Raw genomic sequence first — 18,174 nt, 5'->3', positions numbered from 1 at the left:
AAGCATATAAACCAAAAAAGAATTTCCAAAAAGTCCAGAGATAAAGATAGAAATAAAATTTAACTATAAATCCTGGTCAGCTCACTGGGTTTTCTGGGCTGCCGGCTCCCGAGAAAAAGAAAGGTCTTTCTTAGTCTTAACTTCATTCTGCAGGGCAATCACAACCACAGTCTCTCTCCCCTTTTACCCTGCATTTAGGGGAGATTCTCTTTGATGCCTTTGAGGAATCCTTTTAAGTTAAAATCTTCTGTTTACGGCTTCGGGTTTCTGTTTACTGTCTCTTATGTTACCGTGGGGGGGGGGGTGGCTTCCTCTTTTCCCCTCTCTCCCAGGTCCAAATTGTTGCCTTAATTTACATTCCAAAGAATCCAAATTACTCACAGTCTATTCATTTGCTGAATGTTCTTTGAAGAATTGGCCACCTCCACTTCCCAGACTCGCAGCTTCGCACTCTCAGAGCAGCAATGTCAGCCTGTCCGCCGCGGTTCACCTCCTCGCTCTCGGGGGCTTAAACAAAGCCGATCCGGGGAGGAGAGAGCCCGCTTTTGGCGCCGCCAGGCAAAATCTGTCCCCAAAAAGCTCGATTTGGGGCTTTTAAGGAGGTTTCGTTTCGCTGGAACGATTCCCTCCACCTCTGAAGCGCCGAGGTCCGCTCCGCTGTGCGGACCCCCGTCTGAGCAAGATGGCGTGGTCAACCGGAAGCCCAGGAAGTTCTTTCTAATGTTTAGGTGGAATCTTCTTTTTTGTAGTTTGAATCCATTGCTCCGTGTCCGCTTCTCTGGAGCAGCAGAAAACAACCTTTCTCCCTCCTCTATATGACATCCTTTTATATATTTGAACAGGGCTATCATATCACCCCTTAACCTTCTCTTCTCCAGGCTAAACATACCCAGCTCCCTAAGCCGTTCCTCATAAGGCATCGTTTCCAGGCCTTTGACCATTTTGGTTGCCCTCTTCTGGACACGTTCCAGCTCATCAGTATCCTTCTTGAACTGCGGTGCCCAGAACTGGACACAGGACTCCAGGTGAGGTCTGACCAGAGCAGAATACATGAATGTTGACTTATTGTATTTTAATATTTTACTGGAAGCCCCCCAGAGTGGCTGGGGAAACCCAGCCAGATGAGCGGGGTATAAATAATAATAATAATAATAATAATAATAATAATATATTATTATTATTATTACTATTACTATTACTATTATTATTATTGAGAGCCAGTGTGGTGTAGTGGTTAAGAGCGGTAGACTCATAATCTGGTGAACCGGGTTCGCTTCCCCATTCCTCCACATGCAGCTGCTGGGTGACCTTGGGCTAGTCACACTTCTCTGAAGTCTCTCAGCCTCACTCACCTCACAGAGTGTTTGTTGTGGGGGAGGAAGGGAAAAGGAGATTGTTAGCAGCTTTGAGACTCCTTCGGGTAGTGATAAAGCAGGATATCAAATCCAAACTCTTCTATTATTATTATTATTATTATTATTATTATTATTCCGCTTGAAGCTCATAGCCTGTGCCTATGATTTATTAATCTGACCTGTTCCCACATCTGATCCAACTTACTAGAATCTGGAGTGGAATAGAAGTCAAAGCATCCAGAGGAACTTTCCCCAACATGGGAGCTTGCACTTTTGGAGGAATATAGGAAGCTAGGCTCTGTATACACTATAACTTTAAATCACATTCCGATCACATTATTCCCCTCAAAGGATTCTGGGCACTTGAGTTCATTAAGGGTTGTTAGGATTGGAATTCTAATTCTCTGAGGGGTGAACTACAGTTCCCACAATTCTTTGAGGGAAAGAATGTGCCTCGAAAGGTATAGTGTGTGTACACAACCTCACAACTGAATCAGACAGTTGATCCACTTAGCTCTGTGTTTTCCACACTGGCTGGCAGTGGCTCTCTAGGGTTTCAGACAGCCATCTTCCCCACCCCCACCTGGAGATGCTAGGGATTTTGACATGCAAGGCATGTGGTTTACCACTGAGTTATGGCCTTTTCTCTGGATCCAGCCCATTTTCTTGTGAGCGAGCCTGCTGGGTGGTTTTTGCTTCACACTCAGGACTTAATTAGACATGTCATGGGAGATGGTCATTTTAGGTAGGCTTATGTTAAAAATGGCTTATGTATTACTTCTTGCTTTTCCCAGCAATTTAATTTTTTTAAAAAAACAAGAACAAGAAAGGGAAATAGGTCTTTGCTTCAAAAATTGTGCTACCTACAGTTCAAATGCTTGCTTTTACCAAGCTCAACTACAGCAAGCTCAGATTTATATATCATAAGAATACAGGCCCTCTATCCTATGGATAAAAGTAGCCAATTTCCCAAGGTTAGGGCTTAAATATCTGAAGCTCTGAACACAGAAAATCCTCCTGGAAATCCTCCCATACATTTTGAAGGCAGCGGGGTGAGAACCACCAAGTGCATCTCTGTGGAAAGGATGAAATGCTATTTGTTCTGTGATTGTTTTGAACCTCTGAGGATTCCTCATCTTATTTTGCACAGCATCAAATATCTTGACAAAGAAAAACATTCCTTTACTCTGGTGGCAAAAGGAAGTGTGCCTTTTCAAAGAATCACAACAGCAGCACTAACAGCCCCTGTTCCTCTTGCCTCTACACAATTTCCAGTGTTTTCCAAAAGAAGCTTTTAAAACTGGTGTGTGTGTGTGTGTGTGTGTGTGTGTGAGAGAGAGAGAGAGAGAGAGAGAGAGAGAGAGAGAGAGAGAGAGAGAGAGACAGAGACAGAGAGAGAGAGAGAGAGAGAGAGAGAGAGAGAGAGAGAGAGAGAGAAGGGAAGGGAAGAAGGAAGGAAAGAAGGAAGGAAGATGGAGGTGACTAGTTTCCTGCATAGCTTTTCAGAAAGAAAAAAAGACATTCAGTCAGGAAAATAATTCTACTTACAAAAGAAAGGGGGCAGGCAAAGGTTGTCTTCAGCATCAAAAATAGCCTTGCCACAAACGGTTCCAGCTATCTTTGAAAGGCGATTCTTCGTGTTGTCCTGATGGCACCAAATGTCTAAATTCCAACAAAACATTACAAAAAAACCCCAAACCTATGTGTAGCAATACTTTCCTAACTAACTAACTATATTTATAAAACAGAATTAGAGGAACTGTCTAGTCCAATCTCCTTCTCAGTGCAGGGAACCCAAAGCTAGAGCATCCTTTAGAGCAGTGTTTCCCAAAATTGGGTCTCCAGCTTTTCTCCTTTTTTTGTACTACAACTCCCATCTTCCCTAGCTATCAGGACCAGTGGTCAGGGATGATGGGAGTTGTAGTCCAAAAACAGTTGGAGACCCAGGTTTGGGAAACACTGGTTTAGTGCATGGATATCCAAACTCTAGCAATGGAGAGAACCCACTTCCTTGAGCTCCACTGGCAGACTGTTCTTACTGTGTAGATGTTTCTCCTTCTGTTCGACCAAATTCTACTTTTTTTTTTTTTACCTGAATACAGTAGACAGATTTCTTATAAGCATATTAGGCTGCAGTTATTTACCTGGGAGTAAGCCTCATACATAGTAGGACTTACTTATGGGTACTGCATGAGACTGGGCTGCGTGATCAGTAGAGAAGATAGTGAAGGAAATGAGGCAGGGGCAGGTAATGCACGGTCAGGGAGGTTTATTCACTGTCAAACCATCAATATTATTATTATTATTATTATTGTTGTTGTTGTTGTTATTAATAATAATAAGTATTTATACCCCACCTTTTTCCCTGACAGGCCCCAAAGCAGCTTACAGATAAAAACATGAATCACTAAAAACACAGAAAAAGCAATCATTAAAAACAATTAAACATAAATAGAATTAAAACTAAGTATGTCCATATAAAAACATCTGTTTAAAACATACAAATAGTTACAAGAAGAACAGCATTGGACCAGCCCTTTCATGAAAAGCAGCTGATTCCCCAAAGCCTGTTGGAACGAAAAGGACAACCAGGGGGAGTCAGTCTAACGTGTTCAGGGAGGGGGTTCCAGAGTATGGGGACAGACAGTCATTCCAGTACGTTTCTAAGCACAATTAAAAGTGTTGGTGCTGCTCTAAACGGCCTTGGTGAAAGAGCATCTCCACACCCATCGTTCTGCCCGGACACTGAGGTCCAGCGCCGAGGGCCTTCTGGCGGTTCCCTCACTGCGAGAAGTGAGGTTACAGCGAACCAGGCAGAGGGCCTTCTCGGAAATTATTATTATTATTATTAATTTATGCCCCGCCCATCTGGCTGGGTTTCCACCCGCCCTGTGGAACGCCCTCCCATCAGATGTCAAGGAAATAAACAACTATCTGACTTTTAGAAGGCATCTGAAGGCAGCCCTGTTTAGGGAAGTTTTTAATGTTTCATGTTCCATCGTGTTTTTAATATTCTGTTGGGAGCCACCCAGAGTATCTGGGGAAACCCAACCAGATTGGCAGGAAATAAATAATAAATTATCATCATCATCATCATCATCATCAAGAAAAGCATCACTGCTGCAGGGAAATATTCTGAAGTGATCATTAAAGCACCCAAAAATGACTCTTGTTTGGGCCTTGAACTTCAGAGGGTTCAGCATCAGGAATTGTATACTACAAAACATTGCTGGTGTTAATCATACAAGGAAGCGTTTGCTTGATCTACCCAACCATCTTCTGTTACATAGAAAGAAAAAACAAAATTGAATCATAGCCAATGAATATAGAACACCATTTCTCATCTCAAATGCCAATGTTCCCAAATGTTCTCATTCATTCATTCAAAGTTCAAATGTTCTGAAACCAGATTACCCTCTGAATTTGGACTGTTGTACCGAAAGGAAAAAGAAGACAAGTTTCTCCAAAGGGATATTGAACTGAAACCTGACAGAGTTGGAGATTAAATTTACCAAACGTATAAAACATTGCAAATTATTGGTACATTGATTTTATTGCCAATAAATATAACATGGTGTGACATAGCTGCCAAGTTATCCCTTATTTTAAGGAATTTTCCCTTATGCTGAATAGGCTTCCTCGCGAGAAAAGGGAAAACTTGGCAGCTATGATGGTGTGAGGTGTTATCGTGGGGAAACTGTGTGCCTGTTGAATTAATTAGACAGTGCCCAGAAGTAGAATGTTAAGAGCCAGGAGAGCATTTCTCTTCCTCTCTTCAATTGCTCAGACTACAATGGAATAAGAATAATTGCTCAGGCAAAAACAATAAGAATTGCTGATGCACAGGATAGAGGCATGGTGAATGCCACCATCTCCACACCCCTCTTAAGTCACCCAGCAGATAATTCCACTGAATTCAATATGGCTTACTTCTGAATGAAAACACATAGGATTTCACTGTTAATAGTAATACACTCCCCCCCCCACAAGTCTAAATCACATCATTTTTTCCAGGAGCTGACAATGGCTCTCTCCAAGGTCTCAAGCAGAAAGGCATTTTTTGTTTCATCTGTTATGTGATCTTCCTAACCAGAGATGGCAGGGAGGGAACAATGGCTTTACAAATTGACAGAATTCTCAGAACTTGCAAATATGACAGCCAAAATAAGGAATCGGGATTTTAAAAAGACAAAGGGCGAATGGGACAGTTTGGGGAGATTTTTTTTTTAAAAAAATGATACTAAAAATCAATTTACAAGTAGAGGTATTCCTATGAACAACAGTTAAATACAATGAGGGATTAGAAGGGGAAAAGTAAAGTGGACTAATAAACTGATACGCAGCAATGTTAGGTTTATCAATAATGCCATGGAAGGTCAGGTTGGGAAGTCTGCACAGAAATTATGTATGATGGTAAAGTATGATGTGTACATAGAAAAATTGAAAATGCACAAACAATTGAAAAGAAATAACCTGGCACCTTCTGCATGCAAGCCATTTTCTTCACCACTATGTTATTACAATCTGATTAACATAACCTGCCACCTATCCATTCTCTTCAGCCCCTATCCGTTCTCTTCAATCTTATGGACCAATCCAGAACTGAGCTGTGTGGGGAGAAGACAGAAGAAAATTAAAAGTATTACAACGTGCGAACATCCCTCTGTTCAAAACATCAGTTTCCTTATTTCTGCTAGTGAATCTTCACTACAGGAAGCCAGCGCTTGTTTATCACTGCAACCCTGGTACAAAAGGGATAGGTTGCTCAGTATTTTTAGAGCAGCACTTATTGATTACACTCATGAAAAAATATAGCTGAACATGCATTTTGCCGTATTATGTACCATTCCAATGCTTCCTAAAACTGGATAAAATGGAGAGCTCGGGCGGATATGCCGTTGTTGTGTGTTTCTGTAACTGAAGCTATTAGGGTTGGTTGCACTAAGGCAGTGTTTCTCAACCTTTTTTGGGCCACGGCACACTTGTTCCGTGAAAAAAATCACGAGGCACACCACCATTAAAAAAGTTTAAAAAAATTAACTCTGTGCCGCCCTATATTATAATTATGACTGTAAGAAACACTTGCCAAATATTGCTTTCCGGCGGGTCAGCGCTGCCGAGTTCTTAAAAGATCCGGGTTTCTGATCCACCCCACCCGACCCCACCATCCCGTATCTTACCCTGTGCGTGTTCTCGGACTTGTGAGAGGACGATTTGGTCTTCATGCCTCCGTGAATTAGCAACAAACTACCTTTTGAATGATGGAGATTGAATATTTTAAAAGTAGCTACTTGAAGTCCGCTCGATTTTCCAAAAAAGAGACACACGTGCGGCACTATTAGCTGCTGGGGGCTGCCATCTTGGCTAAAGGATTCTGGGATGATCCTGTCACGTGAGGCATGGGGAAAATGGAAATAATGAAAGCTGATTGGTCTGTGGAAACTAGAAGGGGCGAAGAAATAGGACGCCCAGGGAGGTGGAGTTTGCAGCTGCAAAATCGCCCTTCTCGTCGCCGCACGTCGCGGCACACCAGCCAGCGTCTCGTGGCACACTAGTGTGCCGCGGAACAGCGGTTGAGAAACGCTGCACTAAGGCAAAAAAGTGCCAGCAGACTGCCAGTGTGTTTTCATGGGAACTAATTGTTAGATTACTCCGCTTAAGTGTTCTTAATGGCTACAAAGTACCGCCCTCCCTACTAGCAAAGGATGCTGCAATCTAGGTGTCTGTGTGTGGAGACAGATGGCCGTTTGAGGCCCACAGACCGCAATTTAACAGTGACCCAGAGTTCTGAGTGTGAGCTGTTAAGTTATCGGCTATCTCCCTGGAGATCTAATGTGAGAGCAGTAGACTTTGGCTATCCCTTGATGTGTTTAAGCTGTGCCTCCACCTATGTTCAACTTCATATTTGCAAATAAACACAATAAATCTCCAGAGATCTCCTTGCAAAGGAAACCAAACATTGGCAAGTGTTGCAGTTTTGGAGCTTTTCACTGTTAGGAGAAGTAGGGTGAGCGTAAGAAAATAATTACCCTTCAAGGTCTAGGCAGGTCAATGGTTCTTTTTTTAAAAAATGAATTCCCCAATCCCTCATCCACAATTTTTTGCTGTAGATTGATTTTTTCTAAGTCACAAATGGCAAAATGTTTCAGTTCAGGATACAAATTAATATTACCATTTTCTCTCAATGGCAAAGTACGTATTGCAATCCTTTTTGCAAGTGAGTGAATCACGGAATCGGAGCTCAAAGTATATTAGGATTAGTCACACAAGACCACTTTCAGAACATACTTCACTGCAAAATGACAGACAAAATCACAGATGAGGTGTTAGAGAGGCTATTGGGAAAACAGTTGCGTGATCTAGCCAACCAAGGGCGTACCCACCATGCGGCAAGTTAGGGCAGCTGCCCTACTCTAGAAGCAGGGCTGGTGGGCAGAGGCGGAGCACAGCCCGGCGGAGCGCGAGTTCGCCATTCCCGCCGCACCGCGCCGCACCCTCCCTCCAGCTCCCCGGCGCGCCCTCAGGCAAGGCCAAGCGCGGCGGGGAACCAGGGAGCGCGGCGCGGTGGGCGGGAACGCCGAACTCGCGCTCCGCTGGGCTGGGCTCCGCCTCCGCCCACCAGCCCTGCTGCTAGGGAGGGGCACAGCCCGGCGGAGCGCGAGTTCGCTGTTCCCGCCCACTTTGTGGCCCCTCCCCTTCCGTGCCTTGGCCCCTCCCCTTGCCCCCCCCCCTAGTTTTGATCCTGGGTACGCCCATGTAGCCAACCCCCTAACCCTATTCCTGGGGTCTCTTTCTGGTACATTAACGGAAGCCAGAGGTAGTAGGAAAGACATTACCAGAAAAAGTAGCTTTGAAACCAAGAATAAATGGTTTCACAAGGCACCACTTGGATATTTCTCTGAAGCCAGATCAAAAAGAGCAACAGCTGCTGGTTCAATTACTTTTGGCCACATCTGACATTTATTGACTTTCAGCCAAGACTAGGCCACTGAGGAACATAACTTATATTGTTCTATTCAGGAAATGTTACAGGTAAATGAAAAGTGGCAGACTGGCTTTTATTTTGAGAGTCTCAGAGCTTTCTGTACAATTATTAACGGGCTCAGGCTTACCGCTTCAAACCATTAAGGAGAGTCAAAAGAAAGGACAAATGCAGGGTGCATTCATTCTGCAGCATCTTCTGCAACATCGGGAGCGAAGGTGTGTGTCCTTTTTTCCTATAGCAAAAATAAAACATTGACCTGAAAATCAATATGGCCCAATCGGAGAGGTAAGGAAACTCTGATTGCAGAAATTCAGAGCTGAGCTTGGGGGGGAAGGTGGAATGTGTGAGGAAATACTAATCTCCACAGTTGACATGACGAAGCTTTATAAAGTGGTCCTTGGCTAAATGGCAGAGGGATATGTCATAGCAGGAACAACTAATGCAGACCCCCAACTTCCATCCATCCCAAACAAGCATGGCCAATGGTCAGGGATTAAGGGAATTGTAGCCCAACACCACCTGGAAGGCATCTCGGCTACCACTGTGTTACAGTTGATGGATAATATTCAACCAAGTCTTACTCAGTTAGGCCCATTAAAATACATTGACTTAAGTTAGTCATGATCTACTTGAGTCCATTAATTTCAATGGGTTGTATCCAGCTAAGTTCCACTGAGTAAATCCATTGATATTAGTTGACCTATGTTAGTCATGGACCTTGATTTCAAGGAGTCTACTGTAAGTATGATGAGCATTGGATACAACCCAATTGGTCTGCTTTGAGTAGGACTCTTGTCAGTTAGTTAAAGGTAAAGGTAAAGGGGCCCCTGACCATCAGGTCCAGTCGTGTCCGACTCTGGGGTTGCGGCGCTCATCTCGCTCTATAGGCCGAGGGAGCCGGCGTATAGCTTCCAGGTCATGTGGCCAGCATGACAAAGCTGCTTCTGGCGAACCAGAGCAGCGCACGGAAATGCCATTTACCTTCCCGCCGGAGCGGTCCCTATTTATCTACTTGCACATTTGAACTGCTAGGTGGGAAGAAGCTGGGACCAAGCAACGGGAGCTCACCCCGTCGCAGGGATTCGAACCGCTCACCTTCTGATCAGCAAGCCCTAGACTCTGTGGTTTAACCCACAGCGCCACCCTACAAATGCATATGTCCATGTGACAGACACCATCATGTTTCATGTGCTATGGAGTAGAGCTGGTAAAAGGCATCACATAGGTGAACAATGAGTAGCTAGAGGGAATGCTGAAGGTGTGTAAAACTGGGAAGGTTCAAAAAGCAAGGTAGGGTGTGTGTGAATTAACACAATGGACAGGGAATGCAGAGGTGCTGTTTACAATTACAAGCTAAAAAATAAAACATGAAGAAAATATCCAGCAGGCTCCAAGACTTTTCACACAGGGAGGGTTTAGGCCAGCAGGCCAGCATAAGCAAACAAAAGGTTATATCCCCCACTAAACATAGATGGATCAGCCTATTTTTGTCCCATTACATTTTTGCATGTACTCAATCATAGGTCTATTCTACCCCATTTTTAACATTTTTTCAAAAGCATGAAAAGTTAGCATTTAAATTGTGCACATTTTGAATGCATTTGCTGCATTAAAAATACATTTTTGCAGTGGTTTTTTTTTTTCTGGGGGACGCAGGGGTATGCATACCCCTAAACATTTTGTGAATCTAAGTTTGGCCACATTGAGCGGCAGTATTTCAAAATGAGTAGGAAAAGGAGACTACCCATAAACATTTTTAAAGAAAAAAAGCACTGCATTTTTGTACTTTCCAATGCATTTCCCACCTACAAAACAAAAACAAAAAAACCACTCAGCTTCCCGATAAATGTGGGTTTTTGTACACATTTTTCAAACTGAAACTGAACCACAAAATTCCACGAAGTGTGAACTCCAATAACTGTGTTCTGATCTACATATGGGTCTAGTCCTGGCAAATTAAGCTGCTTTACTTAAAACATGTGTGGACTGAACAATTTTCTCTTCCACTCCTACCCATCACCCTCTGTTTTAAAAAGGATTTCTGCCAAAAAGAGGCCCAATTGATTTTGCACTATACCGCAGAAGATACATTGCTTCTGTGTGCAAACTAGCTGACTCATTCCATTCATCAGAAGAGCCCTCTCATACGTGCATTAGACAGGGACTGAAATCAATACCCTTAACTTAACTTAGCAGCAGTGTTGAGTGGGCCTAAGTCATTAATAGCATGCGAGAGAGAAAGCAGCCTTCTGTAGTATACATCCAGTTGTCTTTGCAGCCTTTCCTCTTTCTTTAAGACAATGCAAAGACTGACTAACATATGAGCATGGTTAAAAATCTGAAGAGATTTAAAAATACTTCAACACTGCCTGGAGGTTGAACAAGCAGCCCAAAGCTATCCTTGTTCCAAGGAAGCCCTGTTCACTCTATAGCTATGATTGCCTGTGCATAGTATTTCAGAACTGCACACATTCCCGGTGGAATTATGTGGGGAATCTGGTTATTGATATGGGACGTGCAGATTTTCCACTCTCTGTGCATGTGCTGCACTGTTTGTCACAGGCTCTCAAAATATTTGCACATGATCACAGTAAAACAAAAACTTATTGCTACGCATGCTTAGGGTTTCAGGAAAAAACTCTGTACACAAGTGCCTTGATTTAGGACCACAGAAATGTAGAGTTGGAAAAGACCCCAAGGATCATCTAATCCAGGGGTTCCCAACAAAATTTTCTCGAGGACCCCTCATCGAGCCGCTATTGTGACAAGGACCCCCATTAATTCCTAATCCTAAAATAAAAAAGTGAGAGCCAAATTAAGAGTCTTTTTAATACGTTTTTTACAGTTACAACAGAGTACTCCATCAGTATACAGTTAGTTTTAATTTTCAGTTCTTAATGAGATGAGTTAAATCTGTCCTTTGAGTCCATTATTTCTGAAATATTAGGTTCCAAACTTGAAACTTTCACTCTGAAATCCGACTGCATGTCGAGCCGATTCCTATACTTGTTTTTCATGAAACACATGGAAGAAAATGCTTGCTCACACCGATATGTGGTTGCAAATGGAAGGATCTTTTTCATTGCCTTATCTCCAAGTTCCTTGTAGTCTTTGCGTGCTGATGCCCAGAAGTCTGTAATTTTATCACTGATGAAAATGTTTTTCATCGTACCACAGCTTGACAGATCCACAAGTTGATCTTGCTCTTCTTCAGTGAGGCCTTGGATTTTGTGTATTTCTCCACAGCTGAAGGGATTCCGAATCCACCTGTCGTCAGGGTCAGGTTCAGGGAAATACTCTCTAAAAGTGGTGGCTAGGCTGCGTAGATGCTCGGCTACATTGATCTTGATCTGCTCAGGCAAACTCTCCTCTGATGACTCCAATAATTGTTTTAAAGTAGAAAAGTTAGTTAGTGACTTGTTTTCTATCCTTGACGCCCAGATCTGACACTTTTTGACCATAGCACTAATCTTATCCTCAACTTTGAACATGTCTACATTTTTTCCTTGTAAACTCAAGTTTAACACATTCAAGTGTTCAAACACATCAGCTAAGTACGCAACTGAGCAAAGCCAAGAGAAGTTAGTGAGAAAATCCGTGTACTTTGTGTCCAGAAGGAAGAGACGAACCTCGTCTCTAAGTTCAAAAAATCTTGACAAGATCCTACCTCGAGAAAGCCATCTTACTTCCGTATGAATAAGAAGTTGCTCATGCTCACTGCCGATCTCTTTACACAACAAAGAAAATAATCTGGATTGCAGAGGTCGTGTTTTAATGTAGTTGATGATTTGAACTACTTCTTTCAGAATCTTTTGCAAAGGTTCAGGCAATCTTTTGGCTACTAAGGCTTCACGATGTATACAACAGTGAGTCCATTTCACCTCAGGAGCTACTGCTTTGACACGAGTTTGAAGTCCTGTTTTATTGCCAGCCATTGCCTTTGCTCCATCCGTAGACAAGCCTACACATTTTTTCCAAGTGACATCGTGTTCATTGAGATAATTATTTAATGCAGTAAAAATATCGTCTGCTTTTGTATGCAGTAGTTCGCATGAAAAAAGAAAATCTTCAAACACTTGGTCCTCCCATAAGAATCGTGCGAAAACCAACATTATAGCTTTGTTTGATATGTCTGTGCTTTCATCCAATTGTAGAGCGTACATGTCACTCATGCGAAGTCTAGCCAGCAATGTTTCTTCGATGTTAACTCCCATATCAGTAATTCGTCTTTGAACGGTATTATTTGAGAGCGGGACAGTTCCTATTATCTTAGCAGCTGCATCACCTAACATTCTCTTGCAAAGTATTATTGCTGATGGCAGTATAAGTTCCTCAGCAATTGTGTGGTTTTTCCCACATTTAGCAACAAGCTGAGCCACCTCGTAAGACGCAAGGGTTGCATTTTCATTTACATTTGCACCACAGTGTTTGGCAATTGTTTTACGAGATGTTTTCAACTCTCCTAATTTATTTTTGAAAAAATCTAATGACTTACTTTTGAACTCTGGGTGCTTTGTTTCAAGATGGCGCCGGAGTTTTGCTGGTTTCATACATTCATTCGAAAGGCTTTCATAGCAAATTACACATTGAGGTTTAAGCTGTTCCTCAGGTCCAGTGGCCGTAAAACCGAATTTCAAGTAATCAGAGTGATATTTTCTATTTTTTCCAGTAAGCTTAACACTGGTCTTGGAAGGGTTAGACTTGCTTGCTTGAACATCAAATGCATTATCTTCCTCTTCATCTGTAGGCCTTTGTCGTTTTAACGAACCACTTTTTAACCAACGGTCCATTTTTAACTACGCGAACTGGGTCCCGGCCCGTTGAGAATTCCAAAAGCAATGTCCTTTCCAGTGAGCCTCGTTGGTGTGGTGAGAGGTGGGCTTGGGCCTGGACCACTGGGCTCCCACGCAAAAGCGGCTGCGGTTTGGTAAATCGAACCAAAAGTAATTGAATGTAAATTAGATCACAGGTATAAATTCATAAATGCTCACCTTTCCTTCTCTTTAATGACATCCTTATCTAATTATTATTTATTTATCCTCTAAGGAAATTTTATTTAATCGTTTATCTTATTTAATTCTTATTGAATTCAATTTTATTTTATTTTAATTTTTTCCTTCCTAAAATGACCGTCGTTGTCAGGCCGAAGCCACGCACAAATCGGCGCCGAGCACGTGGGCAGATTTAAAATGGCGGCCCCCACGTTTCCCTGGCAACCAAACAATTAGACCCTAGCTTGTAAAACACAGGGCCACCGGCAGATAGAACAAGGGACACACGAACCCCCACCCCCACACCGTTCTCAGCTGATGGAAGGGGGAGAGGCAGATGCTCACAACCGCGGCAAAACTCACGTGGAAGCCAAGGAGATCCCCGGCGGAGCGCGGTATACTGGGGAATGGTCCTGGCCAACCGCTCTTCTGTTTCCAGGCTCAGCTGGCCCCCAGCGTGGACTGGGATCGAGAGGCAGTAGTACGTTGCGGAGAGGCAGCCGCCTCGATCCTGCAACCTATGCGGGCTCCCAAAGCCCCGGTCCTGCAGACCCTGGTAGACTCCTTCTGTAGGGTCCTTCGGGCTACCGCTGCAGTCCGGACTCCCTGCTGGAAGAAGCGGGGCGCGCGCGATATAGAGGCGAAAACACGGCAAGGCGCCCGGCAGCTTGAGACTGCTCCCGGGAGCAGGCAAGCCAAGAAACGAACTGGGGCGAGTGCAATCTGCTGCGCTGCAGCAACCTCGAGCCCTAAACTGCCTCCTTCGCCGATGCCTTGCGCCGCGCACACACACCCTCCGCCTCCCAGCTACCGGTAGTTTAAAAGAGGGGAAAGCCCCGCTTCCCGGCTGACCCGATTGGTCAGCCTGGTTATGACGGAGGCGGGAACTCCCCCCTCGCGAGGGGGCTGAGATTTCAGCCCCCATCGCGAGAGTTCAGTCGGCCAAGCGAGAGTTCAGTCGGGCTGATTTGGCGGCGCTGGCACGTTGGTCGACTTTAGGAGCTCCGCGCCAGCGTGCCCGCCGCCATGGGGAGGTGATCTTGCGGACCCCTCTGGCATAGCTCGCGGACCCCTGGGGGTCCGCGGACCACTTGTTGGGAACCACAGATCTAATCCAATGGTTCCCAATTAGCTAATTACTGAGGACTCCCTATTTTTCATAAGCCAAGTCAGGGATCCCCTACTTTTGACAATTTTGATAACTCCATAACCTCTCCAAAGCGATAAAATGTGGGGTAGCCCCTAATAAGCAAATGATTTATTTTAGATTAAAAAACCAGACTAGGGTTGAGCGATATCTGGTTTTCAACATTGTGTTATATCAGCAGCTAAACATCACGATAGTCCGATATATAACGATGTCTGAAACTGGAGATCAGGCATAGGGATGAGAGAAGGAGCAGTCGCAGAGATTTGGTGGGTGGAGGGAGGAGAGGAAGTGGAGCCACCTCCACCACATAGTTCATCAAGCTTCCATCAGCAAGGCAGCCAGAGAAGATGGATGTCCACGGTGGCTGCTGCTGCTTTCCTGCTGCCTGAGAGAAGCTGCTCTGCCTCAGTGCCGGGGGAAGGTAGTGCTATGGTGCCTTGAAGTGAGGGCAATTGTGAGGGGAAGGAAGGCAGCGCCTCGCAATCAGCTGCCCTGTTTTTGTTTCCCCTCAGCTTCAGGGAAGGCAGCAGTGTTATCCGTGGTGCCTTGGAAAGGGCTGCCCTGCTCTCCCTTGCGCAAGGAGCAACATGTCGCTGTGTATGGCTGGGTCAAAACCGTTATCGCAGTGTGATTTCAAAACTGATTTTGGCCAACATATTGAAAAATCACAGGCCATGGAACAGACCCTAAAATGTGTGCTATTACCATGTGTTGTTGTTGTTGTTTAGTCATTTAGTCGTGTCCGACTCTTCGTGACCCCATGGACCATAGCACGCCAGGCACTCCTGTCTTCCACTGCCTCCCGCAGTTTGGTCAAACTCATGTTCGTAGCTTCGAGAACACTGTCCAACCATCTCGTCCCTTCTCCTAGTGCCCTCAATCTTTCCCAACATCAGGGTCTTTTCCAAGGATTCTTCTCTTCTCATGAGGTGGCCAAAGTATTGGAGCCTCAGCTTCACGATCTGTGCTTCCAGTGAGCACTCAGGGCTGATTTCCTTCAGAATGGATAGGTTTGATCTTCTTGCAGTCCATGGGACTCTCAAGAGTCTCCTCCAGCACCATAATTCAAAAGCATCAATTCTTCGGTGATCAGCCTTCTTTATGGTCCAGCTCTCACTTCCTTACATCACTACTGGGAAAACCATAGCTTTAACTATACCGACCTTTGTAGGCAAGGTCATGTCTCTGCTTTTTAAGATGTTGTCTAGGTTTGTCATTGCTTTTCTCCCAAGAAGCAGGCGTCTTTTAATTTTGTGACTGCTGTCACCATCTGCAGTGATCAAGGAGCCCAAGAAAGTAAAATCTCTCACTGCCTCCATTTCTTCCCCTTCTATTTGCCAGGAGGTGATGGGACCAGTAGCCCTGATATTGGTTTTTTTGATGTTGAGCTTCAGACCATATTTTGCGCTCTCCTCTTTTTACCATGTAAAAATGGAAAAAAAATTATTGGGAGGGGGGAAGCAAGGGATGGGGCTGCAACCCGCTGGGTGCACTACTACTGGTTCATTCTGCTTAAACCTTTGTGAACCTACAGTGTCTTTCTGCCTGAAGAACTTTAAAGTGATCCCTTGCATCCTTCTGGAGAGTTTTCCTGGAATCCAGGCAGAACTTGTGACAAAGCAGAGTTGGGTCTCAGCAATCTAGTTAGGAAGGCAGGAAACAATGATTGCCAAGGAAAAACACAGAACATGAATAGTAACAGTGGAGTCTGATCTTCTAAAAATGTGGCTCTCAAAACTTCCAGCTAAGTTATGTGGAAAATTATCAATTCTTCACAGAGAACATGATCCTCTTGTCTGAAGGTTTAGTAATAAAATTATCTTCAATAAAGTGTGGGTATTTAAAATGCCTTCATATGTTCCAGAGAAGAGGGAAAATGTTATAGCACATTTAATTAGCCTTGCCCGGCAGTAAAATAAGTATGCCTAGGATTATGCAAAGTTATTAATATGTGAAATATAGAAACTAATTATGATGCTATCTTTTGGTGCCAGAATTCCATCAAGCATTAATTTCTATTTAAGCCCCTGTTTTTAATGGTAATCTTCCCCAGTTATATAAAACAGTAATAGATGCACAAAGTCTAGAGCACACAATTTAAAGTAAAACCAGCAACTTAGGAAGAAAGTATAATTTGGGGCACAAATACAAATGCCATGGAAGACAAGAGGTGAATAGGACGGTACAGTGGCGTAGCATCAGGGGGGGCACAGGGGTTGTTGTCCTGGGTGCAAAATATCAACACCTGGTCCAGCCTCAATATAGCTGCATGCTTCTGTTGCTGGGCTCCATTGAAAAACATCCCACAAATGGGGAGCCACAACAAAAAAGGCCTGTTCACCTTTTGCTACCCTCTGAAGGTAGTGGTTGAGCCAGTGTGGTGTAGTGGTTAAGAGCGGTAGACTCGTAATCTGGGGAACCGGGTTCGTGTCTCTGCTCCTCCACATGCAGCTGCTGGGTGACCTTGGGCTAGTCACACTTCTTTGAAGTCTCTCAGCCCCACCCATCTCACAGGACGTCTGTTGTGGGGGGGGAGGAGAAAGGAGATTGTTAGCCACTTTGAGACTCCTTTGGGTAGTGATAAAGCGGGATATCAAATCCAAACTCTTCTTCTTATGGGGGAGGCACACGAAGATGGACCTCAAATGATGGTCACAGGGTCTGGGTCAGTTCATATATAGGGGGAAGTGGTCCTTGAGAAATCACAGTTCTGAGCTGTTTAAGGCTTTATAAGTCAAAACCAGCAGGTTGAAATGAGCCCGGAAAATAATTAGCGGCCAGTACATGCAGGCCAGGATCTATGTAATCTGTTCCAGTCGTCTTGCCCTGGTGACAGAGCCGTAGCTAGGTGATCTTGCACCCCTGGCAGAATCATCCAGATTGCGTCCCCTAGCCACAGAAAATGAGCTCTTCTTTCCACCTCTCCTCCAACCCGCCCCCCTCCACCCATTCAATTCACCCTCTATTTAAAACCTTTTCTTATGAGGCAATAATCAATATTTTTATTTATAGACATATTTATGGACATATTTTAGCTGATTTTGCACGCCCCCTCGCCTGTGCCCCTGGCGGGGGCCCACCTCACTACCCCCTAGCTACGGCCCTGCCCGGCGAGCAACCTGGCCACCGAATTCTACACCTGCTGAAGTTTCCAAACCGTCTTCAGAGGCAGCCCTACGTATAATGCATTGCAGTAATCTAACCTCGAGGTTACCAGAGTATATAGACAACCATAGTTAGGTTACCCCTGTCCAGATAGAGCGGAAGGCACTCTGCGCCACTGAGGCTACCTGAACCTCAAGTGACAGCAAATGATTCAGAAGTATCCCCAAGCTACATACCTGCTCCTTCAGAGAGAGTGTAACCCCAATCAAGAGCAGGCAGCTTCCCATCCATCGGGTCTAGGGAACTGCCCAAGAACAGTGTCTCAGTCTTATTTGGATTGAGCTTCAGTTTATTGGCTCTCATCCAGTCCATTAGGCAAGACAACAGTCCAGCACATCCTCTGCCACACTTGCAAATGTAAGGAAGTAGAGCTGTGTGTTATCAACATATTGCTGGCAGTGTACTCCAAAACTCTGGATAACCCCACTCAGCAGTTTTACATACATACAGATATAGATACAGTGGTACTTCGGTTCTCGAATGTAATCCATTCCAGAAGACTGTTCAAGTTCTGAAACGTTCGAAAAC

General features: G+C 44.3%; 1 protein-coding gene across 1 annotated transcript; it reads right to left on the bottom strand.

Annotated features, from left to right (window-relative positions):
• Positions 1–10,519: 10,519 nt before the first annotated feature.
• Positions 10,520–12,890, bottom strand: LOC132592804 (zinc finger BED domain-containing protein 5-like). Its single transcript, XM_060280216.1, has 2 exons — positions 11,427–12,890; positions 10,520–10,630 (listed from the first exon to the last, which is right to left on the bottom strand). The coding sequence occupies exons 1-2, from the start codon at positions 12,888–12,890 to the stop codon at positions 10,520–10,522; spliced, it is 1,575 nt and encodes a 524-aa protein (XP_060136199.1).
• Between the last annotated feature and the right edge of the window lie 5,284 nt (positions 12,891–18,174).

The sequence above is a fragment of the Zootoca vivipara genome, chromosome 11 (assembly GCF_963506605.1).
Source record: "Zootoca vivipara chromosome 11, rZooViv1.1, whole genome shotgun sequence".
Classification (NCBI taxonomy): Eukaryota; Metazoa; Chordata; class Lepidosauria; order Squamata; family Lacertidae; genus Zootoca; species Zootoca vivipara.
Note: the sequence above shows the minus strand (reverse complement) of the source record. Positions and strands in the feature narration are given on the sequence as shown.